The sequence below is a fragment of the Hippocampus bargibanti genome, linkage group LG16, assembly GCF_051943395.1.
Source record: "Hippocampus bargibanti isolate YZ-2025 linkage group LG16, ASM5194339v1, whole genome shotgun sequence".
Classification (NCBI taxonomy): domain Eukaryota; kingdom Metazoa; phylum Chordata; class Actinopteri; order Syngnathiformes; family Syngnathidae; genus Hippocampus; species Hippocampus bargibanti.
In genome coordinates, this window is record NC_142749.1 from 4509028 (window position 1) to 4535904 (window position 26877).

A 26877-nucleotide genomic window follows, 5' to 3' on the forward strand; every position below is an offset into this window, starting at 1 on the left:
CTCCATGTCAGCCTTATGAACCCAAACGTAACAATGAGGCACCCCTTTGAAAATATGCTAAATAAGTGCTTTGTAGTCTTAATTTCAAAGCATGATGCTCTCCTGCTTGAAAGGAAGAAATACTATTTACTACAAAAAAGAAAAATGGGAAATGATTGTTAAAAAACTGCATGGCAATGAGACGCCAACTTAATATTTTTGATTCCGACCAATCCAGAAAATTGTATCTAAATTGATATAAATGATAACATTGTCGAATGGCAATTAAGGATGGACGTGAGAATCATTCATTTAATTATTATGAATTGTAATTATTGTTCTGGCATCCATGCAGGATTAAAAATATAGCACTTATGAAACGACGGTTCCGCATTTGAAAAAAATGTATCACCATTCACAGCGAATAAAAATGTTTTTGTGCATGTGTCAGCGTGTTTAACGTGAGAGTAAAGTATACTCTTCGCTTGTCCCCAAGTATTTTTACACCTGACATAATATTGATGAACCCGAGTCCACTCCAAATTCTGATCAACACTCAAATTGCTGTAAAAACTAATGACAGTAAAGTAAAATTAATAAAAAAGCAAGCGTCAAAACAAAATAAAATGTTATTAAAAATACAAAAACGATACTGTCGGCTATTACAGCCCAGTCAGTCAGCAACAAATGAATTGGCCTTTGTGGTCCAATGCTTTTTGGAAAGAAGGAGAAACATTAATTTCCCAAGTGGAATGTGACCCGCGTTTTTGCTTGCAATCAGATAAGGAAAGGTCCTGTAATCTGTGATTTAAACTCTGGGATTCGAGATCATAAAGTCCTCGGCCCCAGTTTGTTAAAGGGCTCTTAATATGTTTGCATTGGAAACAACGATGAGATTTTCTTCTTTCTTCCCAGCAAGCAGCATTCAGACACACAATCAAACTGAACCACATTTGGAGAGTATGTTTTGCATGTGTCGTATCAGAAATGACATTTGTCCCAAACTACAGAAGACACGCAAATAAGTAAACAATGCAATTCGTTTTTTTTTACAGCAGCCCAAAAGCCACAGAAAAATGAAAAATGAAAACAAAACAAAATTACTAAAAACAAAAAAAGGCACACACAAAACCACACACCATTGTACTTAATGTAAATTTTTGGTCATGGACAGGCCAACAGTAAACCACAAAATGTGGAAATTCAAAGACATGAATTGAAGTCACATCTCCAATAATTACAGCACACTATTTTTTATGCAGCTCCCCCACATATATCGACAACCAAAGCATGAAGAAATCTCTCACTTGTTAGATGGATTTTGTGTCACACGGCAAATTGGACATAAAAAAAATAACAATTGTTTCAACTTCTTCAATAATTTAGCGGTGGCACATCAGATCATTTTTCTCAGAGACATAATTAGTTTTGCAGGGTGGCAAAACAAACCGCGCACCAAAGATGTGCAAATGCCTCACCAGAATGGAAACAGATGGACAGTCGTTACCTACTTTGGTGAAAAAAATAACTGTCACACTTAACTATTGTTATGTTCTAAAAATGGCTGAAAGCCGTTGCTAAGAACAACCAAGGACAACACTATGTGTCAATGAAAATTTATTGTCAAAGAGAGTAAAAATAATCTTGCAAAAATGATCATTTTAACTGAAGATTTTAGAAAACCACTGGACTGTTACAGTATATCCATTTTTCTCCATCTTTTCAGATGATTTGCTCAGCGGAAATGCAATCTGCAATTCATCAGATTTAACCCATTGCAGGACAGTGGGAACTACAGCAGACAGTTTTTCAGAAAATATGCTTTCTTTACATGAAAGAAACTTCAAAAAGTAAATAAATCCTAAAAATCCTGACCTACGTTTTTATAATTTGTGTATGAAGGGGCTTTCATTTTTCCCGTAGGAGAGTAAAAAGCTGGTCAAGTTTCTCTTCACATACGAGCTGCATAGTCCGGATCAACGTTTGTGATCCCAATTCTATGGTTGTGGAGTTAGGGTATGAGGAGGCAGGCAGTGAGCAATATTTCAAGTTTTAAAAGTCGTGATTCATTTACTGCTGTAATTTAAGACCGTACAGTATCACCTAAGTAAAACTCAGTCACATGTGTACGCATTTGGATTTTGTTATGTGAGCTCCAATGGAATATTTCCTCTTATTTTTTGAAAAAGTGAATTGGAAATTGCTTCTGTAGCTATAACATACATATAAACTATATATAGGCTGAAAAGATTAGTTCACTCCAAACTTTATTTGACATACTGTACAGTGTCTGGAGAGCCTTAGTTTGGGAGTGCGGTAAACAGAAAAGTGTATAGTGGGATGCGTTCTGACAAAGTGGAATTATATTAAAGGAAACTGTGGTCATAACTGTGCACAGTTCTGATGCTTTCTTTTTCCATACAATCTTTCTTCGGAATGTACGCGAGTCATGAAACACAAGACTCAGAGAGGGAAACCTGGAATAGTTCAATAGTCCAGAAAAATCCCGCTAAGGCTGTCAAGCCCCCACCTTTTCCTCTCAGAAGTAGTGAAAATGGTGATAAATGCTTCAGACATTCCAAGGTAGATCTCTCTTCCAGGAGTAATGCTTTTGGGATCAAATATCACATTGTTGTGTTGTTTTCCACATATGTACACTATTCGAGTTCCTGGGAACAAATTCAAAGATGTTTTGTACAGATTCGGTATAGTTTCTTGCCTACGACCAATAGTTTGTTTGAATATAACTGAAAGCGCTTCATTCGTCAGAGTCAATATTTCTGTGGTGCAGGAAGATCGAACATATCCACCTTTTACAAAAACAACTTCTTTTCAATCAAAACATTTGGACCTACAAGAGAAAAGGCATCTGATGTGTTTTGCAGATACGTTTATCTCATCACGGAATGCAAATAGTTTATAGTTTCAACACCTCATCAAAAACATTTGGTCTTCGTTTTCAATCCATGATAAAAGCAATTTCATCATGTTTCCATTTCCAACTGACCTCTAACCAGACATCCATGAGTAATCACCATCTTTTTTATAGAGCCACAAATGCCACTTTTAATTGCAGATGGGGCTCTGACATCAACACAAGACCACCAAGATGGCCTCCTGCCTGCATTGCACCGTGCGAAATTGCCCAAAGAAAGCGGAAGACTTTCCTCAGAAGACGGAAACAAAGATGAATCCCGAGCTGACCCGCTTAGCCACCAACAGATTTGCTCTGTTTTCGTTCCCAGCACTTGGTTTCCTGTGCCTTAGGCCCACAAAATATAACCTATCATGTTTAGTGACTGAGACCTGATTGAGTTCAGGCCGTACTCTTGAAAAGCAGGATATTTTGTATCTCATCATTATCGCCTAAGCAGCCCCGGATGGTTATTTCACAACAATGTAGTTCACGATTAAGTGGAAGAGAGAAAACCGAAAGTAAACCATATGCGTCCAAGCAGAAGGCCGATATTGCTGTACATCTCTGAAGCCAACCATGATCCATCCATCCATCGATTTTCCAGACCGCTTAATCCTCATTCGGTTCGTGATTTGATGAATTTTTATGAGTAGAAAGGACCTGGTTAAACGCTCTTAATTGTGAATAGGATCCACGTTCTCTAAATAAATGTGTAAATAAATAAATAAAAAAACATTATAAAAATATGTTTGACATGGTGAGATTTACGAAAAAATAACAGAACTTTTCTCCTCTTTACAAACAAGTGAACCCAAAATGGCATGTTAATAGTTTTGTATCCGTTGAATATCAAAGGCATTAAAGAAATAGAAAGTACAGTCATGACTCTGTTTTCATCTTTTTTCTTGACTAAATCGATTTTCGAGCAGAAAGTTCAAGATTTTTACGCCACAGATTCTGACTGAAAATTGGGTTTTCGACCAAACAAAGCAAATCTGAAAATGTCACTTGACTGCTCTTGGATTCCTTACACAAGGAAGTGACACGTACTAGAGCAGACGTGTTTGTTGTGATTTACGCAAATGTAACTTTTTTTTTTTAAATTGGATTAGCCCCACATAGAAGGATCATAATATAGTTTTGGATTTCAATCAAATCGCTTTTCGAACGTCCTTCTGGAATGGATTATTGTCAAAAACCAAGGTAATACTGTAGTGCTTTATTGAAAATTGAAACCAATCATTGATGGTGAATGGTGCAGGGTAACTCCCACCGGTAATAAAAAATGAAAAATAAAAAAAAGATGTATATCATTCAGAAATAATACTTAAACTCAGTCACTTAATTGGCGAAGAACCCAACAAGGAACAACCACACCACTACAACTTCCAATATTAGCCAACAAGATTGATTTTTTTCCCCCTATTTACTTCTCACGGTTAAGTCATGAATCACTACTCCATGATTTATTTCAGGTGTCACATTTTAAATGAACCTCCAGTAAAAGTCTTATGGCCCTTGAACAATTAAGCAAAACCTTCGAGCGAGAAGAAATAAAGCTCCGCGCCAGTTGGAATTTTCCCATCAAGACTCCAACACCACCAGAGCCACAATCAGACTCTGACATGCCAAGGAAAAAAATGACTTGAACTTGGTAAAATGCTTGCTCAAAGTTTAATTTGACCACTAATAGAAGGCAGTCTTGAGGAGTTAAAAAATAAAATAAAAGTTTACTGATATAAAATCTTAAACAATAGTCTGTTGTGCTATATCAAAAGTTAAACATTTTCATTTGATAAAACAACAACATAAATAAAGAAGGTTCAAAGGAATCTTGTCGAAAGTAAGATCCAGACAGACTGACTTACAGACTCGGCAGATCGTTTTCACCTCTGTCCATAAAACCAATACAGATTCAAACTTGGGTCATTCTGAAACAGATGTCGACCATCATCTGTTCCGCAGGTGGGTCCACATGTGGAGCACATCACGTAATACTGTGATATTATGTGTGGAGCAACGACAACATACTTTGTTAATGACAATTTGTGTACAAATACCATGAAGTGATTTTTTCAAAGACAACCCAAGACAGCTAAACTATGCAGAGAGTGCTCCCCCCTAGGAATCCCTTCGTTCTGCTGGGGGGACTTCAGCGCTTAGGTGGGCAATGACAGTGAGATCTGGAATGGTGTCAAGTGCTCTGATACCAAGTCCACATATAGCTATAAGGGCTTATATGTGCACAAGGGAACAGGACACCCTAAGTCGTCGTTCGATGATTGACTTTGTGGACGTGTCATCGGATTTGCGACCACATTTGTTTGGGACACTCGGGTGAAGTGAGAGACAGAGTGTTGGCTCTGATGTAGTGACTAAAAGAATAAGATCCCTGGTCCAAGAAAGATTTTCTTCTAAAAAGTCTCTGGGCTTTCCCTTAGAAATAGTCATCTGGGCGGCACTCAGGACTGAGCCGCTGCTCCTTGATCGGAGCTAGATGAGATGGCTCGTAATGGGTTAAAAGTGATCGTGAAGTGATTTCAACATCGTGGGATGTTGAAATCAGCAGGAATCCAGGTGTTGAACAGAATAAATTAGTTTAATCTTGTAGACAGCAGGGGCATCGTGGGGTGTTGGCCGAGGAGAGGCAGAAAGAAAAAAACGAGTGCAAGAGAGACGAAACTGAGAGAGCATTTATAAGACGGACAGGGTACAGGGTGCGACGCAATAGGATGTGACGTAATGGGATGTGACATCATGTAAAGGCAGGTAGGATGACGTATCAGGAAGTCCAAAACAAAAACAACGATGCAAAAAGATGTTTAAAGATGTTCATATAGCGAATTACCCCAACAGCTCGGGAATCCACTTAGGATCCCTCTTAGATCCCTCCATCGTGAGGTGTTTAAGGCATGTCCTACCGGCTGGACACTAAATGATTATGCCTCCCACCTGGCCTGGAACGATTTGGGATGCCTGTGAAAGAGTTGGAAGAAGTGGCTGGGGAGAGGCAAGTCTGGGCTTCCCTGTCAAATCTGCTGCCCTTGCGACTGACCCCAGATAAGAGGTGGAAAATAGATGCAAGGATGAATGGATTTATTTCGACTATTTTTGTTCTTGCAATATCACCGAGAGCCCCTTCTCTTTGACATACAGAGGAGGGATATGAAGTGACTCGGGCATCTGAATAGGATGCCTCCTGGACGCCTCCCTGATGAGGTGTTCCGGGCATGCCTCACAGGCAGAAGACCCCGGGGACGACCCAGGACACGCTGGAGAGACTATGTCACCCAGCTGGCCTGGCAACGCCCTGGGATCCGCCAGGACGAGCTGGAAGAAGTGGCTGGGTAGAGGGAAGTATGGGCTTCCCTACTGAAGGTGCTGCCCCCGCGACCCGACCCTGGATAAGCAGCAGAAGGTGGATGGATGGATGGATGGATGGATGGATGGATGGATGGATGGATGGACTGCGAAGACTCACTTTTGTCAGTCAATTCATCAAAGCATTACATATGCTATACAATATAGGTAGATTTTGTTTATCTAGGTGACACCCTTGGAGAATGAATGCATTTCCACCGATAAATGGTTGATGTTTTCACGTGATTTGCACTCATTGCACTGGACGTGTGTTGATATTTCACCTGAGCGATGTTCTTGTTGAGTAAGTAGACACCATATTCAAAATGAAACCGCTCTCCTCTGGGATACAATGGGAATCTGTGGATGACAAAAGAAAAGAAAAATATTCTATTCAAGACTTCAGCAAATTTTCAGCTGATTTATAATATGCAAGAAAAGCTGATACGCCTTCAAATAAATACTTGCAAGCCAAACAAACATTGCCAATTTCACATTTATTATAACGGAATATTGTATAACAATCTGACATTCAACAATTTGGGATTTTCCGCATTACAGGAATGTTGATTGTTTTTATTGCTAGCTCATTTTTACTTTGTAGTATATGGCTCTTTGGTGGTGCATTCTGCAAATAATTCATGTAGAAGGTTTCAGTTCATATAGCCAGCAGCGCTTAGAATGGATAATCTTTGAAGATGCTGGCTCTGCAAATAGGAGCCTTCCACATTCATGCTACTTCAATGCCCTGTTAAACTGAAAAATCTAACTGAAGGTGGAAGAGTCCAAACAACTTGATCATTCAGACTATTTCCAACAAATAGAAGCTTTCCTATCAATAAAATAGGAAAATCCCATTGCTGCCAGCCAGATGTTTCAGCCAGTCTGTACACAAACGGATGCCCCTGAAGAATATGCTGATATAAACTTGGGAAACTGCCTTTGCTACCGGGAATTTAATGCTGGGGGCATACTTTTCTATTATTACATGCATATACCTCCAGATCTTACTCAGCGGGGGTACGCTATAATGGGATAGGGTGAAAGAAGCTCAAACGAATGTTTGCTTTTGAAGACTTGTCTACAGACAATGTTTTTGTCCCCTAGTCATAAGGAGCAGTGTGTTGGTTTGAACGATCCATCACCTCTCTGTGATTGGTGCCCGACCAAAGGTACATTTTTGTGAAAAATCATAACGACATTTTGCATGATGCAACAGTTTGACCAAAGCGTAGTCATTTTAAAGGTGTCATTCACACGCGTTCATGTATTCGGAGGTATGTGAGTGAACATGTGCCTATATGTCTCCATATAAGCGGACACTGTTGCAAGCCAAGTTTTTGTGTGTCTGTGTCTTCACCCGGGGGCTTCAGGTCTTTTGTTAATCCTGTGAGAGAGCAAGCGGAGGAACTTTTGATATGACCTCCAGCTGCCTGAGGCAGGAGGAGAGTCGGGAAGAAAATAAGAGGGACTTTACTAGACTCTTTTGTCTGTCAGGAGATCACGCTAATAGCAGTTTGAAGTTGCATTCCAAGTGAATATGTTCCATTTTTGTTATTTTGTTGTTTTATGTTTTAATGTTCTGTTAAAAGCTTTGTTACAATTGTGACAGTTGAGAAAGTGCTACATAAAAAGTGATACAAATTCAGACGTTCCTGCAGCTTGTGAATTGGTTACTTTATTCCATGGCATTTGTAATGTTTTTATCATATTGGCTTCATGGAGTAGTCTACTCCTCCTGCAACCTTAGAGTAGGGCCCTACCAGAGCAGAGGTCTGGCACTGCCACCTCTATCTTTTAGGGATATGGTGTTCGTCGTCTTTGACAAGAGATGACCATCTTTACTGGGGGTGGTGAAGATGACTTGCGTGTGAGTTTGTTAAAGTGAAGGAGAGTTGTGCAATGTCGTCTGCCTCACTCTCTCGTCCCAGTCCATCTGAATCCAGTGGTAAGACGGAGTCAAGACGGCTGCGGGCGGGTCGAGATGCAGTGGATGACCACAGTGTTCTACGTGTCTCACTGTGCCCTACTTGCGCTCCACAACGCTTTGCTGGGCCCACCTTCATGCCCGTTGAACCAGTCTAGTGGTTTCCTCCACGCAATCTGCTGTGTCCAGGCTTTACATGCGTAGGTAGACAGACCCTACAATAACTACTGTCTATGTGGCATGCTCACTTAGACAGGGAGACTCGTGGTGGCTGGGACACCTAAAGATCACATATCACACAGACCTGCCACTGCCCACTGCCCATGCCACTGCCCAATAGGGGATATAGGGATATACTGTATATAGGGCCAGAGTTACCAGCATAACTTTAGTTTGCTAACGAAGCTCTTTGGATGAGGAGTGAAACGTCCGACACCTTAAACTATTAGCTTTCTATTGGCTTGCTAGCTAGCTTTCTATCTATCTATTTGTCTTACCATTCTATTTTAGTTACTTCCGGGTTGAGTGAACGCTGGCGCGTGTGGCTGCCACTGATCACCCACAGAAAAACGTATTCTGTGACTTTAAAGTGACCTTGAGAGTTTTGAAAGGCAAGAAATGAAATGTATTATTATTATTATTATTATTATTATTATTATTATTATTAAAGAAGTACAGATGATGGCTGAAGAAACCTTTTCCTCAATCCACGGCATTTTAGAACTCATATTTTTGATGATAAGAATCTTTAAGCATTTTCACTTTCAAAGCAGTGTAATACTTAATTCTTGACATCAAATTCAAAGGTGGCCACTTTGCCACCTACTTCAAGAGGTTGTCAGGCAGTTTCAGGGCCTGCCTGGATACTTTGGTCAAGCCTGTTCGACAACTACAAACACAAAAGTCACTTCAGAGGGCATATGCTGAAGGAAAAATGTTTCTGTAAAAGTTACAATTAACGAACCAAGTATAGTACACATTTTTTTTATTGCTTGTATTTGAAAAGGGGCCTGAGTAAATAGTTGTGTGACGCCACAATTCACATTTTAGATTATGGAAGGACTGTATAGAGGACTGACCATACTTTCAGGTGATATGGTGACTTAGTTGCTGAGATACATGATGTTTATTCAAAGCATTTTTTTCTGTTCAATGCTTTTATGAAAGTGGTTATTAAAATTCCATCTGTCATTTGATCATTTGAGATTTGAAGCCTTTTAAAGTAATGCCGATGAGCTTTAAGGCATAGAGTTAAGCATACACCTTATGAACAGATACAAAAGCTCTTATTGTTTGGTATCCTTATTTATTTTTTTTATTTCACTTTTTTTCCATGCAGACACAGAGGAAATCTGCAAGCGGCTTGTCCTCGCAACCGTTCTCCACTCATTATTTGGACCCTCGGCTGTGTGAATGTAAGCTGCTTCCAATTTGTTCAACAATTTCATTTAAAGTGCTAGGTTTAGTGACGTGGTGCTGTTACCATGAGTTTAAAACCCAATATTCTTTTGAACGGGTGTTCTCTACTTCTTACCATGTACCACTCCCTTAGCCCACCTCGAGTCGTCAAAATTACACAAAAGTAATATTTTTCCTGGTGTAAAAGGTCAGGGTGAGCAACGGCTCATTTGCATGAGGCATAAACGTTAACTCCGTAATTTGAACCGGGGTGATAAAAATGGATGTTCACTGCTCTGCAATTTTTAATCCTTTCTTTATTTTGGCTGAAGGAGAAGAATGTAGAAGCAGTTTTAGTGACGACGCTTGGGAACTGTTAAAAATGAAAAATGGATCATAAAGCTTTCTCAAAATGACATAATGACTCTGCGAAGGCCACAAAGTAAAACGATGAGTATGTTTTAGCTCAGCCGTACATCTTAGCTAGGGCCTCGTTAAGAAGGAAAAATACCAGAAGTCATATCTTAACACTAGGGATATAACGAACAGAAAGTGAGCAACAACACAACACTCATTCGGAATATTGCTACCCCACAAAAAGCAAGAGCTCCGTCACCGCCAGGTGATTAATGACTGCTGTCCACTGTGTCTAAAATTCACACTAGAAAGACTCGGGTTCACCAAACACCAGGAATTCCACCCGGGGACATCCAGTAAAGTCAACTATATTATTACACAGCATTGGGGAGCGAGGAAGGAAGTGTGAGAATGGAAGCACGAACGCTGACGTGTGCAACTCTGATGGCTACGCAGGATTTGATCAGATCTGACAGATATTATTACGCTATCGAAAAACTGAAGAATGCAAACCAGCATTGCAACAAAGTGATGTAACAATTACAATCACTGAATGCGGCCTGAAGAGTACAGTTGGAACATGCATGGGAGAAATGAAAGTGGAATGCACAGAGCGGAAACGGAAAACTTTTAATCACTCGGCCAGTGGCAGTTGCATACGGTGAGGCTGTCCTCTATCTTAAACACTGTTAAATTAATTACAGTTCTGGAGGGATATTCGTGGAGGGGGAACCTGTGTGATGTTGGTATGAAGGATGGAGTGCAAAATACTGTACACAGAAAACACAAGCTCTGCCATGTCAAACTGAATATGACCGGCAGTATAATCAGCATACTTCTCACTCAAGCATCCCTTTAAAAAGACTAATGACATACATTTTAGAGGTATACATTAATTCATTCATCTTCTAGACCACTGTATCCTGATGAGGAAGCAGGGAGTGCTGGAGTCTATGCCAGCCGTCTTCGGGCAATGGGTGGGAAATACCCTGAAGTGGTTAACAGCCAATCGCAGGGCACACAGAGACAAACAACCATTCGCCCTCACACTCACACCAAGGGACAATTTGGAGGGATCAATCAGACTGCCGTGCATGTTTTTGGAATGTGGCAGGAAACTGTAGGGCCTAGAGAAAACCCATGTGAACCCAGGAAGAACCTGCAAACTCTACACATGGAGGCTGCCCATTTTAGAGGTAGATATTTTAAGCATAATTATAGTGAGGCCTCTAGTAGGTACTGGTCACCAATTGCACAGTGATGCACATTTCAGTTGTCAACGTAAGCTAACAGCGCATATTTTCAAATGAAATGTATTGGCCCATGATTGCGATAACCATGCTTTTTTTTCAATCTGTTGTGCAGCCTTGCTGTGCAGTCCACTCGTTGGGCCTACAACGTTCTCTCATCAGACAATTGCCATTGTACACCAAAATATTCAAAATATTGTTAAAAGTCTTAAAAGGGAAAAGAGCCAGATATATATTTTTTGAGGTGTCTCAATTCAGTCTTCAATCAAAAATTCATTACGCCCACGTGAAGTGCCTCGCATGAAATTACTCAGTTTTGGTCTTGTCATGCTGTCTGACGCATTTTAGCCACCGTTATATGGGGCCATGAGCTTTCATTCCTCCAGAGTACATATTTTATAGATTCAGTTTTTGCTGCGGTTACAGCTGTAATTCTTTTGGGGCACGTCTAATTTTGGCACAAATCAAGACTGAAATTTTTGCCCATTTGTGAAACAGCTCCGGCTCGCATAGATTTGATAGAGTGTGAACAGAGGTTTTCAGATCTTCCCACAGATTGGCAATTGGATTCAGGTTTGGACTTTGACTTGGCTATTGTAACATCTGGACATGTTTAGTTTTGAACCATTCCATTGTAGATTTTTGAGGATCAACGGCTTGTTGCAAAGTAAACCTCTGAACCAGTTTCAGGTCTTTTAAAAGTTGCCCCTGTATTTGGCTATATCCGTTTTCCATTAAACTATCTTCCCTGAACCTGCTGACGAAAAGCATCACCAGACAATACATCTTCCACCGCCGTGTTTGACAATAGATATGGTGTTTTCAAACAGTGTTACTTTTCATCCAGATACCAAGTTTTGCATTAAGCCCAAAATATTGGTCTCATCTGACAACAGAACATCATACTTCCACATTCGTTGAGTCCCCCAGCTGCATTGTCAAACTTCAAACAGGACTTTTTATGGCTGTCTTTGCAGAAATGGCTTTGTTCTTATCACACTTCTATAAAGTCCAGATTTGTGCAATGTGCGACTAATAGTTGTCCAACGGACAGAATTCCCACCATTGCTGTGAAACTTTAGAATGATCATGGGCATCTTCGCGCCATCTCTGATCATTGCGCAACTTCTTTGGTTTAAAATTTCAGAGGAACAGCTTTGGTAGCTTTGAACAGGTCTTAAGCTCTCTCCATTTCAATATGATTTATCAAACAATGCTCTGCCAGAGGCTTAAGCTTGTGAAATGTTTCAGATCCTTATCCTGCTTCAAACTTCTCCACAACTTCCTCTCGGGCCTGCCTGGTGTGTTCATCGGTCTTTATGATGATATTTGTCCTCAATATAGTTGGACATGTAAGACCATCACAGAGCAGGTGCAACAATTTTAAATATCGTATGAACTTCACTTCCATTCGTGATTGCGTCCCACCCCAAAAATAAAGAATAAATAAAATAAAATGTTATATCCCTTGTCTGAAATGTGAGGAATAGTTCAAGAGTGGGGCAAATATGTTCACAAGCGACTGTGCTTTCTACACGGATGTGTATTCAGCAGATTTAACCTGCCCTACGGCCCCGTCAAGAGCAACTTTAGGTCAAATGTTGTAGTTTGAATGTGGGTCCCTCTTCACCTTCAGTGCATATGTTGCCTCTTAAGAGACTTGAAGTTGTTGAGTCCCTGGAACAATAACCGCTTTTCATTGAGTTCACAGGTTCTACTTGTTGGCCTCCTACCCCAACTTAGGTCAATTTGTGCATCCATACTTGACATTCAATATATATACTGTACCTATTTTTTACTTATTGATAATGATTTCTTTTTTATTCAATGCGAGATCTGAGCGCTATCTGCACTTACTGTTTCAATGGCTGGGCACTGTTCTCAACCAAACACTGAACATCTGGCTCACATCTCTCCAGATCACCCCCCATGCTGTAGCTGGGCTTGACACTCTAACTAAAAATCTGTGCAAAACATGGAAGTTAGGGGGCCACTAACTTCAGACAATCAGTCCAAGCGCCATCTTATTTGCATACAAGTGAAGAGTACTTAAACAATGGCCTAATTGCAAATACTGGAGAATAATAGAATTTGGTTCAAGCCTTCCCTTGACTAACACAGTTCACATAAATTATGTGTATTTGACACCAACATTGATTTACACCTCACAAAAGGAAAAATAAATAATCTCTTAATTTTACAAAATCTGAAAAATGGATTCAAGCATTTGGAATGATGAAAAGTCTGCCATGTTTAATCAGGGCTCAACACTCAACTTTCACTTTGCGCAGCTCGTCCACCTGCCAGGAAACCTTCGGTCTATGGAACAGAAGCCACTGGCAGTGCCGAGGCCAAAACGGGGCCTCAGAGGGGATCGAAACATTCCTGTTACCGGTCCTTCCCTGGGGAAGGACCTTCCGTTAAATGTTAGGCAAGGCCTATCCCTTTTTATTTTTAAAACTCATCTGAAGACACATAATTATACTTTTGACCCAATAAGAGACCGACATGGGACCATTATTTTCTGGTATCTACTGTATATGAATGAGGATTATCTATTAATTTTCTTCAATTGACCGTTTTCACTTTGTTTTGTTGTTTTCTAACGTGCTTTGTTATAGCTGCATCTGTTGTCACATTCTCTTTGTCAATAAAAACATTTTTATATTCCAATAACAATAATAAGAAAACCTTTCAAGAGTCCCACAATGGGCAGCATCACAATTAAAGGCGGTTAAAGGGGGATTAGAAAAGAAAAACAATGTATAGCATGCACAAAAATAAATGTTTTAGAAAAAGAACTGCGCACTGTACAGAATGCAGTATAAAATATACAAGTGGATCAAGTTATAATTCTCACAGCAGGTTAACAAGAATAATTCATGAAGCCTCACTGCGGCAGGGATCTCAAATAAAAACGAAACAACCATGCCCTTATTGAGTAGGCGAATGCAATAGACTGACTGTTCGCTAATCCCACCACACTTTGAGAACCCATTCTCATGCCACCTCACTTATCTCAATTGGCTGCCTCTTTCCGACACTTTAATCACTTGCTTTTTTTTAAACATTGTTAAAGATGGCTAGGTGCTTTCCGTCTACCCACACATCATTTTGCATTGTGAGGACGCCCTTGTAGGCCTCTGGGGTCATAAATGCGTACTGGGGGCGTGGAACCTTCCTTTCGGAATGACCTGACTCTTGCACACCAAAGGGCACTTAGTGAATTGTTGTGTCTGTCAAGCATACAGACTAGAAGTTTATTTATGATGCTGGATCCTGGTGTGAATATCCTGCACGCAGGAACTAGAAATGCATACAGTGAAGTGAGGCCCCCCTCCTGTCACATGGGAGTTTAAAACAACTGATTCTCCCCAGCTGTTGTCATGACCTAATCATACACACCGCGATGGTCATTCAATCACTGGGTCTGATAATGTCTGTCTTTTTTTTGGGGTGGGGGGGGGGGGGGCTGGTACTCCCAATTGTTTGTCTTATTATGGATGACAAATATGGATGGAGTCAATGTTTATCTATCAGCCAATCCCTTATTGTAGAATAGTTTGTGTCATGTGGTTTGAATGAATTCACAGTACGGAGGTGTTTCAGGTTTGTCCGAGGACGGCTGGGTATTACAAATACTTGGGAAAAAAGTTACTTTTGTCTGTGCATAAAATATACATCTTACAAAGACTATGCATACATAATTTGGGGGCCTGGTATAATAAATTAAATGTTACACCTCATACAAGGGGAAACTGTACTGATAAATGGTAAATGTTCACTTACTGAAAGGAGCAAATAAGGCAGGATGTTAAAAAATATATATTTTATGCTGGCAAAATTTCAGTCCCGTTAGCAACAAAGCAATATTCGGAAACGTGTGTGAAAAGCCTGCAAAACAACACCGTTAAGGGATAAAATCAGACAAAGGACTGATATTTAATTTTTTATGGCGGGCCATGTGTTCAGAATAAGCTTAAAATTTTCAGAAAAATGAAAAGAACATTTCAGAAAAATGATTTACTGATTCACTGCCATTCCCAAATTTATTCAGGAATTTAAAATGTGATGTGGAGCGCCATTTCTGAATTTGTTTGGGTTGTGTTTTTACTTGGGGGGGTGCCAATAAAGCGCTGTTCAGACCTGTGGCAATATTTTCCCTCCCACAAGGGGGCAGCATTTGCCTTTCGCCCCCACTTACACCTCATATTATTCCAGACCCATATAACTTAGGAATTAACTCTATTTCTGATAAAAGAAGAGAGTCTAAGATTTCGTATGGTGCATTGAATGTTTATGTAGTCCTAAAACTGTGGGTCCTGGAATTTGAGTGAAAATGACAAAAACCCTGGAAAGGAAGTGGACACATTTTTGCACGTCTGGCAGTGTACAAGTTACGATCAACCGACAGCAAGGCATCGCACAGTATTGAAAAACAAATATGTTTTTTTTGTGATCTAATGACAACACCGAGCAAAACATATTTGCCAAACCCACATTGACATTAATTTTACAAGACAGTGACATTAACAGACAATAGATTATTGTTTCGAAAAGTTGCTTTGAAAATTGCAAGCAATCAAACACTGCCAAAAAAAAAAACAACAATACTATTATAAACATGTACTGGAGCGAAATCTTTGGTCAACCATGTGGTTGTTTAAAATCTTAAGTGTTTGTGATTTGAGGTCAAACAAATTGCGACTGAAAATGTATACTTTCTTTGTTTACTTACTCTCTCTCCTTCTCATTAAGTCTATCAGTGATGGTGTCTTTGATGGAGGAGCGTGAACCCTTGTGGATGACCGGATACCTAAGCGGGATTTGCAGGAAGCACGAGATCATCAGGACCAAGTGTGCAGTGTAGCCCAGGGCAACGGCCACACTTCCATCATCCTTTGCTGCAGATAGAAAAAAAAAAAAAAAAATTATCATAGACTGCATTAAGCTGAGATTCTATGATTGAAAAGTGCCCAATATTTTTGTGGAGAGGTATCAAGTAATCAAAGCTAAAATTTTATGTAACACGTAGATCCCAAATGTCTGTATTTTAGCAGATAATCCTCACAGTCTAATTTTGAGAGCTTTCTTTTTTTTTTTTTTTTTAAATATTAGAATGTCCATCTAGTGAATAGCATCCAACAAGGAAATTATTTTTGACGCCCTCAACATTACTATTGAAACATTGCCTGAGCAGAACATGAAATTAATTTAAGATATGCGAATAAGAGGAAAACATGTTTGCATGAGTATAATTACAAAGTCAATGCCAGAAATTTCAATGTAAAAGAGCCAATATTTAGAAAGAGTATTTAATCAAATAAGACTGTCAGTGGAGTAGCATAGATTAGAACAATATGCAACCAGATCATGTTCTTTAAAAAGGAAACATTCGGTAGTCATAAAACGCGCTCAGAAACATCTGATATTCAAATCACATTCAAAAAATTGTAAACCTCAACAAATAAACTTTATTTTGGCTTAGAAAAACAGTGATCATACTTTGTTTTATATTCTCAAAACTAATTGTGTTACTTTCAAAAAGCCACACAAACACAACGCACACACGCCTCATTCGAGTGCTATTGAGCGGTGGGAAACGAGTAGATGAATATCGGTTCAGTTTAGAGGCAATTAGCCATAGGCAAACCTTAAGGGTGCAAGAAGAGACCGATTAACCTTGTCAAGCTAAGTTGACAAAGAAAGCTTGGTTGAATGTGAGGAAGTGATGTGCCTTCATGCAGAATGACTTTGCTGGCCAGCAGGATTAAAGGCTTTGAATGACCCTGACCCTGGGTTCTAACGTGGAACATCCACCCCCGTAGGCCAGTATAAACCAGCTAACAATTTTGGACTTGATGTGGCTCTCTAGGGTTGACCTTACACATTTTAGAGGAGGGGTGATGAGGTACAATGAATCATCTTAAAAAAAATCTCTGCATGTGGCAAGAAAGGCTGATAGTCTCAAGTGAGGATTGGATTGGATTTGCCTTTATTAGTCTCGCAGTGGAGAAATTTACATTTCACAGCAGCATAATTATGAAAGAAATGAAAGTAGAAAAAAATGAAAGCATGAAAGTAGTAGTAGTAGTAGAGGAAACACATATTACATTAGCGTCGGCAACTCAAGAGGGTCTCCAACCGTGTAATACAAGATTTCATGGAAGCCACAAATTCTGTATGAATCCAGTGACTTTTCGCTTTAGGACACATCTCCATGGAGGATGCAGCATCACGATCTGCTTCAATTGCCACAACCAGTTCAGCTGCAGCGTTGTCGTATTCAAGAAGGCGTCTTTGTATATGCAATATGAATGTTGTCTATGATAAATACGTACTGACTTGCAGAAAATACGGTACATGTCTCTGCCATTGCTCGTTCTATATTTTCAAACACGTTGTAAGTAACTATTCTATGTTTACAGGGATTTGCCGTCTCAACCAATTTAAAGTCACCCAGTTGACATTTTATGACATTTTTTAATGTGTATTGGCTCTTAAGTCTTTATCTAGATGTCAAAGAGTCAGGTTTATTGGTCCATGGTCACACATCCAGTCGACCGTTAACAGTCACTGAGGATAGGAACAAGGCTGAAACGCAAACAGAGACGATCTGTATGTAATTGATGGCCGTTGAATTGCATTGGAAGGAAAACCACAAAATAAAACAAAAATAAAGATAAAACTAAACAAAATATACATGAAAATTCAAGAAATGTTTTCCTTGACAAATGGTTTGGGGCTGAAGGGGGTCTTGAAAAAAATATCTACTTATTTGTTTCAGATGAGGTTAAGCATCTGCGTTGGCAAGGAGGTAAGGAGTCCAAAGACATGTGTGGCCTCCAGTTAAGCGGTCTGAGGTTTTCATGAGTGCTGCTGGCACTGGGGAGCTGCGCTTCATTGAGGTGAAGCAGAGCGTGAGTCCTTCACTTTGGAAACTGTGCAGCAGGGCAATATTCCAATATGATGATGATTGCAAATACACTGCCAAGATGACCACTGCTTTGCTAAAGTAACTGAGATCATCAGGTGACTGACCAACACTGGGACGTCCACTGAGAGACTAATAAAGGCAAATCCAATCCAATCCAATATGTGTCCACACCAGTACCAGGCGTTTTGTCATTTTCACTCAAATTGCAAAAACCACAGAATATTGAGTTTTAGGACCATAATTCAATGCAGCGTAAGAAAAAGAAGTTTATTTCGAGCTCACTTGGTTGTACTGTAGAGTTATCTGCATTTAAATTTGGGGCGGCTATACAAAAGGTAAATGCTGACCCCTAGTGGAAGCGAAAAACCTTGCCACAGGTCTGACCAGCGCCCAGCGCTTTACCAAACCCCGCCGCAAGAAAAACCAAAACCCGAACAAATTCGGGAATGGCCTTCTACGTCATATTTTCAATTCCTGAAAACATTCGGGAATGGCAGTGAATGAGTTAATGGTTTCATATTTTTGGAAAGTAGTGTACTTTTTACACTTATTAAGCTATTTTCATTGGGATGTAAAATTACAGTTATACCAGCTGTTCTCAAGCTGCTGAACATTGTAAACAATGTGTCATTTCTTTGATTCTGTCCCTTGAAACGATACAATAGAATATTTATCAACTTTTAGAATGCAATCTCAGTTTTTGTGAGATAATGGACGGTTTGACCTAATGTAATTGGCTATGGGAAGCGTACGAGAAGGGAAAATGGAAGAAAAAAAAAAATGTTTCCACTTTGCGGATATGACCGCTTCCACTACTCTGCTAAGAAAAGATGTTGGAGTGTGTCTTTGGGGGAATTTTATCCATTCATCCAGAAGAACATTTGTGAGATGCTGGACCAGAGTTGTGGGCCAGATGGCTCATAATCTCTGTTGTAGTTTATCCAAAAAGATTTGAAGGTTTGGTTGAGGTCAGGGCTTTCAATTCTTCCACGGCACACTCATTCGAGTGTGCCTTGATGGATCTTGCTTTTTGTAATGGTGCATAGCTTTTCTCAAGCAGTATTCGATACGCATATTCTACATAGCCAATTAATGTTCACTTACGAAAGAGGCTTGGGTTGTCTTTGAAAGGAAAAAAAAATAAAAAATACAAAACACCGCCTATTTTATTCCCTTTAGTGTAGCCCCATCCAATGGATGCATACCATCTTTTCGTGCAGAAAACAAGTCATTTCATATACCTTGGGCAAAAATAAATAAATAAACATCCGAATTTTGTTTATATATGAATGGTGCACTTCAGAATTAGATGCTTTTTTTCTGTACAGTATTATAATTTCTATCAGTGTTTTGGGTTTTGGCATTGGCTTACTTATTCATTTTCTTTTTTCTTTGGGGGGTTGTGTTTGGCCAATAACTTTTAATTTCGCCAAATGCCTATTCTACAAGACTGCTGAGAGCAGGCCAAAACCAGCAGACAAACGCTTGTGTGAACACTCTAAAGTATGAACAACCTTGTTGTCAATTCCAATTTCTGCTCCTCTACCGTGCCACGAATCTACCGTATTTTCCAGTGTATAAGGCACGGTGGAGTATAAGGCACACCCCCATCGAATGATGTATTTTTAAAATTGTTTCCACATATAAGGCGCACCGGACTGTAAGGCGCACCGGACTATAAGGCACAACGGACTATAAGGCACAACGGACACCTTCAATGAATGAAAAACATTTTCCAAAAATAATACAGTAAAGTCCTGTTATATCGATATTCAAGGGAGGCCGAAAAAGTATCGATATAACCGGGACTATCGATATATCCGACCCTGTTTGCATGTAATTTTCTCCGTGCGTGCATAGAAATAGTATCGATATAACCGGGACTATCGATATATCCGATATCGATATAACGAGACTTTACTGTATATAAATACATAAAATTGTTCCAAATATAAGGCGCAGCACATTATAAGGCGCTACCGTACAGGCTGGGGTTACGCACTACTTCTACAGGGTGGGAAATGGAATCTGTGGCTGCTGACAGTATATGCGAGACCTGATGTGACTCCAGATATAAGGCGCAGGGTTATATTTTGAAGAAAACGAAGGCTTTTGCATGCGCCTCATACACCGGAAAATATGATCATTTATATTATTAAAAATATTCATTCAATACAAACTACTGCTACCTGTAGCTCAGTCAGTTGACAAATGACGCAAAAATGCATAGCATACACTGCTTTAAGTTTCCCACAGTAGGATAAAATTAAACATTAAAACTCCAGCTCGAGTTTTTTTTGGACGTGATTTAAACATTAATGCATGTAGGAAAGTCTTTTAAACTTGCTACATATTGAATAATATGGCTTCCCCACATTATAGCTACATTAAAGGCAGCGTGGTCGCCAAGATAAAATATTTGTTCGGCATGCCTTGCTGCAGCTCATCCAAGTAAAACCATGAAACACATGCTGGTAGACAATAAATTACCTTGAAAGTCTTCAGAATTTGGCAGCTTTACACCGCAGATAACATAATCTGACGGACTTGCCTGTGGAATTAAAATAAAAATGAGGAACAGGAAAGGTATTTCAAGTATTAAAATAATTATGACCAAAGAAAATTTCCCGAACATTCAAAGTATGGGGACAGTAAAATATGTCACAGTAGTTAATAAAAAAAAAGTCGGGCGTAATGTGTAACAATGTGAATTGTTTCTTCTTTTCACTTTACTGTGACAAATTTTTGAACAATGGCTTTGCACTCACCGCATCAATTGGATAAATGTAGGAAAGCTCAGACAGAAGCTGGCGGCAGCGGATGGTGAGCTGGGCATTCAACTTCAGGAACTGCTCTCTGGGGAGAGATACCATCCAAGGCAGTCAACACAAGAGATGTGAAAATGCATTTGCTTGATTTAGCGGGTAATGAAAAAAAATGGTTCGAGCTATGCAAAAGAGAAAACAATACAACAATTTTCTTTATCTAGAGCTTTCTCAACTACTGCAGATGTCATAAAGTTGCAAACATATTCAAAATGTAACGCGCTGACAAAGCAAAAATGTAAACACCTTTTAATTGTTTCCATCACTCTTCTCCCAACCATCCCAAATCATATCTGTTATTATCTAAAATCTTTGCGGAAACAATATTTAGTATCATTCCAAAAGAGATTGTGGCATCCTATCATTCACTTCTTTTGAACACGCGCCTGTTTTGCCAAGTCAAGAGGCGCCAGATTAGAGTTTAATGGTTTCAACTGAAATCGGTCAAATTGTCCAACGGGCTTTGCCTTATCTAATCATTTAAACCGGGATGCACACTGTTCACAAATCACTTTCCACGAACATGCAAGTGTGTTCTCCGCATATGGTACAATCTTATAAAGTCAGCTCTTTCAAGCCTCAAGGTACCACTATTTGAGTTTGTTCAAAACCTAAGATGTTGACATTTTTTAATATAAAAAAAAGAAAAGAAAGAAAAACCATTTCACAGTGGCAACCATTCAAAATTGTTTAATTTTTGACAAATGATAAACATTTGTCAAAAATTAAGGAGGAACAGGTTTAATCAATATTGTGATCTTAGTTATGGTTTAAAAAAGACAACCTGAGTTCCACATGAAATGAATGTGTTTTGGACACACATTGTTTTTGCAGTGGAGCACAATAAACCCAATGAATCCCAGTGTGATGTCATGAGAATAATCCATCATGGCATATTTATTTGGAAATAAAACGCACTGGCAAGAACAGCTCCATGCCGCGTGTGCAATTTCCTTTGCAAATGTTTTACAGCCATTTAAATTTGACAATAAATTATAGTTGAATAAGAGAATGTACTGTAGTTCCAAGGAATTGATATTAGGCAGATGTACTGGTGTTGATGTTAATTTCATGTATTCTGGCCTTGAGAAGTCCCTGGTTCACCATCTGTGACTGCCTGGCACTTCTCAGATGAACAAAACTGGATGCAGAACAGACAGCCGCTGCACATTCAGTAAACCCTGAGGCCAATTCAAACAACCTTATACTTTTTTTTAAACATGACATGCAAACTCTGAATTGAAAACAAATATGAAGTATAAAAGGTATATTGCAGGCTGTAATCTCAGGCGCTAAGCAACACATTGGGCGACATCCGATAGTAGTGTGCATTAAAAAGTGTCTTCGGTGATCAGGGTGGTTAAAAATACACATACCTCTTGGCCGTACATTCCTTATGCAGCATAGTTAAGGATTCGCTCTCCTCCTTCAGACTTTGATGTTGAGCAGAATACAATTCCCCTAAAAGACAACAAGTGGGGGATGGAGGGTGCTTCTGTTAATGGTTAGTTGTGTTTCATCTTGCTCCATCTGAAGAACTAGCAGAGTGCCAAATTGGATGAAATCGTAAAGTGCATCATTTTGTTCAGTGGAATAAAATCCACTTTCGTCTGATGACAAAATATAAATATCAGACACGCAAGGATGAAGCTTGAAGACCCGATCACAACATCAGCAGGTGTACACAATGAAGACAAAGGAAACTCCAACAGAAACTCTTGTCATTATGCAGCATGTTGATACAAAGAAATTGGAAGCTGTCAATGATTTAATTAATGCAATAAAAAAGGAATTCTTTAGAAACTAAATCTAATCTAACATGCAAATCTGAGTACAAACTGGGGGTGGGTCAGTCAGCCCCTAAATACGAGTATAATTATGTTTAAAGGCATACCCCATCCCTTTTCAATTGCTGCTGTGGACTGCAAATTTCCCCATTGTGGGACGAATAAAGGTATTCTGATTCTGATTCTGATAAACCAATAAAAATACCACAAACTATGAACCCAAAACAATGATATGATTTCAAACATTACCGTAGTTTCGCATGTTTTCGTTCAGGCGCTTTGGGAGCAGCTGTAAATTTTGATAAGACTTTAAGGCTTGAGGAATGTGGCTGTCTGCTGTTGCTCTTGCTGCTTCTTCACAATGATGAGAAGGGTTTACAGTTGTGTCAATGGCTTGCAAAGTTTTCGAGATCATGCTTCATAAAGATTGCATGCTACTTCATAAATATAAGTTTGGAGAGACATTGCAATGTGAGGGACTTTTCCTTTCCAGTTTCTGTAATTGATATCTTCCTCTTCACAGACTTGGTCCCCACAAAGCATCTTGAGTCATGTCACACGATGTATTTCTTTTCTGCATAATACCGAGACCAAGTGGGAAAACATTTTCCCCCTTTGATCATATCCAGAAGTTATACATTTTCCTGGACTGTCCTAAAAATAGTGGTAAAGCCTCAGATGGAAGAAAAATTTTGAGACTCAAACAGTAAAATAGGTCGTCGGTGGACATTCTTTTAACAAGAAAGGAATATAAAGTACAGTAAAGTCTCGTTATATCGATATTCAAGGGAATCCGAAAAAATATAGATATAACCGGGACTATCGATATATCCGACCCTGTTTGCATGTAATTTTCTCCGTGCGTGCATAGAAATAGTATCGATATAACCGGGACTATCGATATATCCGATATCGATATAACGAGACTTTACTGTATATTCATGTTGGTCGCTGCAGTATGTTTATGTTGACTTCATTGTCCAATACATCTTTATTCAACATCAGTGATTTTAAACCAATTAATTCTCACGAGCCCACACTTCCCCTTCCTCTGTCACAACTTCTAATTCTTTCAGAGGGAATCCTAGACGACCTCAGGCCAGCCGGGAGGCATAGTCTCACAAGTGTGTCCTGGTTCAGCTTCCTTCTGAATGGACATGTCAAAAGCACCCCACTTGGGGAGTGTCGAGGAGACATCGTAAGCATTAGCCTAAGCCACATTATCTGGCTCCTTTTAATGTGGAGAAGTCGCGGCTCAATTCTTGCCCTGATGACCGCGCTTCATGCCCTTCTATAGTTTGTGAGCCCATGCGAAGGGGTACTCAGGTTGCTTTTTGGGCAGACTGTGGCTGGGTCCTGCCACCTCCAGGCATGACTCCATAGGGGGGACACTGTGACCCGTAACCAGGAAAGTGAGAACATGTCTCAAATTTGTTATTCATCATCAAGGATCTCAGGACTGTACTTGGTCTGTTCCCTTGCCCCGGACCTGATTGCCTTGGGTAAGCTTGCCGCAGGGAATTTAGTTTGTAGAATTATTGGTAGAGGTAGAATATTTCCTGATTTCATATGTTCATAAAATATTGACTTAATCTCTAGCACAAAAGTGGGAAAACTACAGTCCGCGGGCCAGATCCAGCCCGTTGGTCTTTTTAATCCGGCCCGCCGAAGGATGGTACACAATTGATGTTTGATATGAATGATTGCTTTCGTTTCATTTGGATTTGACAACCATTCAAACGGCAGGTGCCACAGCTACTTCAAGTTGCTTCGCACAGGGAGTGATGGGGAGATGAAGAGAGAGGAAGACACCCAAAAATTGTAAAATATAGCTATATGCTGTGGAATCTTTGTAAAATACGCTCAGTTCAAGTCATTTGAAGTGATTTTACAAATTAAGGACACACGGTTGTCCTTGAAGCCAGAAGATGAGGAAAAATGTGTCCACTCCAGTGCCAGGTTTTTTGTCATTTTTACTCAAATTGACCCACTCAAATTGACCCACAGAATATTGAGTTTTAGGTCTACATAAACATTAAATGCAGCGGAAGAAACTTTAGACTCACTTCTTTCATCAGAAAGAAAGAGTTCATTCTTAAATTATATGAGTCTGGAGTTATCTGAGCTTGAAATGTGGGTGGCTGTACAAAAGGCAAATGCTGCCCCCTCGTGGGAGGGAAAAACTTGCTAGAGGTCTGACCAGCGCTTTATTGGAACCTCCCCGCAAGAAAAACCAAAACCCGAACAAATCTGGGAATGGCGTTCCACGTCATGCCTTTGAATTCCTGAATAAATTTGCCAATGGCAGTGAATGAGTTAACGATCGGTTAATAACAAATGAAGTTCTGGATGCCATACGCAAGCCCACATTACCACACACTCAAGCAACTCCCCCTCAATATGGCGGAATAAGTGTGTCCCCACCACTACTTTCTGTTGTTGGATCCAAAATGGTGACACGCAAGTGCCTCTTAATTACAGTGAGTTTGTAAAATGTATAAAAAATATACAGAAAATGAATAATAATTGAGATCTGACCCCAAAAAATATTTGTGTCAACACTTCAAATACACAACAGTACTGCAACCTTTGTAAAACAAACATAGACATAAGGCACCCAGCCTTATGTGGATATGTTTATTTTATTTTTAACTGTGTAAAGGACGAGTTTATTATGCAAACCGTGGGGAGTAACAATCACGTTAATTACACATCTTCTTTTCCTTTCGGCTTTTCCCCTCAGAGGTCGCCACAGCGAATCAATGTCCTCCATCTATCCCGGTTTTGTGCATCCTCTTCTCTCACACCAGCTACCTTCATGTCCTCTGACCACATCCATAAACCTCCTCTTCGGTCTTCCTCTCGGTCTCCTGCCTGGCAGTTCAAGGCTCAGCATCCTTCTCCCGATATAGTCACTCTCTCTCCTCTGGACATGTCCAAACCATCTCAGTCTGGCCTCTCTGACTTTCTCTGCAAAGCCTCTAATATGACTTGTCCCTCTAATGTACTCATTCCTGATCCTATCCAACCGGGTCATTCCCAAAGAAAACCTCAACATCTTCAGCTCTGCTACCTCCAGCTCTGCTTCCTGTCTTTTCTTCAGTGACGTTACGTTAATTACACAATATTTCCAAACTGCGCCCGATGGCTATGACTTTCCTTCTGAGTTTCTCAGGTAATTTTTATTTTACAAAGTGGCTTGAGCAAAGCACGCTTACATGAGACAAAAAGACTGAATAACCTTGTGTGAGGGTGCTCTTGTTTTGGATACAGAGCAAGTGAGATCTAATGACACCGTAGTTAAATGAAAACAACAATTGGGTAGAAGACTTATCCAGGACACTGCAGTAGTTGCACGGTTCAAACTTCAAGTCGCAGATAGCAATGCAAAAATTAAATCCTGCATATCACATATACAATGATTATTTTTAATAAGCGGGTCACCTTGCTGCTCGTGTAAGTGAGCAAAGACTATTTCAGATGACTTTAACCTTGAGCAATATTCTAAAGCAGAAACAGATTTTGACTAGAAAACTCGCACCCAGGGCTATTCTGTTATACATTGAGTTCAAACTCCCGCAGGAACAGAGGTGGGGGCGAGAAAAAAAAAGCAGTTCTTCTTCAAAGAGACACAGATCAGACAGGCCATATCTCTTATTGCATTGTTGCTTTCATGTAATTCCCAGCACTGCCAATCTCTTCTTCCATCTCATCACCAACTTTACTGGCACAGAAAGATAAAATACAGCAATATACGTGCAGTAGACTTTCGAATTGTCTAATTTCATGTTTAAGAAAAAATCCTGCTATTGAGGATCTATACTTTACTGTGAATATATAAAGAAAAAGGCTGTGCCAGCTGCTGTTGAAATGATCATCATGGCAATAAATCCATCAGGAAGCGCACTAAAATCTCTTGACGAATACAATCTCGAGTCCCACGGTTCTTGGCTGGGTTTCACAGCATGACAAACTCCAGTGCAGCGTTGTGCAATAAGGCCTGAACTCTGCGACCTCTACAATAGGGAAGGTGTAGTGGGGTACATGCTGCAGATTTTCACAGGATGCATGCTTTTTAGTCTGTGTCTTTATAGCCAGAAAATGCCAGCTCCAACTTTGAATAAAAGTGTCACTTATGTG

The 26877-nt window shown here is 39.8% G+C and overlaps 1 protein-coding gene across 1 annotated transcript in view; it reads right to left on the reverse strand.

Moving 5' to 3' along the window:
- The window catches only part of uvrag (UV radiation resistance associated gene), a 64209-nt gene that overhangs the window by 14606 nt on the left and 22726 nt on the right, over positions 1 to 26877 (reverse strand). The window contains exons 9-13 of the mRNA XM_089017521.1: positions 22327 to 22411; positions 20894 to 20981; positions 20616 to 20676; positions 15927 to 16092; positions 6541 to 6616 (exon numbers count right to left, since the gene is read on the reverse strand). Of these exons, the coding sequence (XP_088873647.1) occupies positions 6541 to 6616; positions 15927 to 16092; positions 20616 to 20676; positions 20894 to 20981; positions 22327 to 22411 (476 nt within the window). The remainder of the gene's footprint in view (positions 1 to 6540; positions 6617 to 15926; positions 16093 to 20615; positions 20677 to 20893; positions 20982 to 22326; positions 22412 to 26877) is intronic.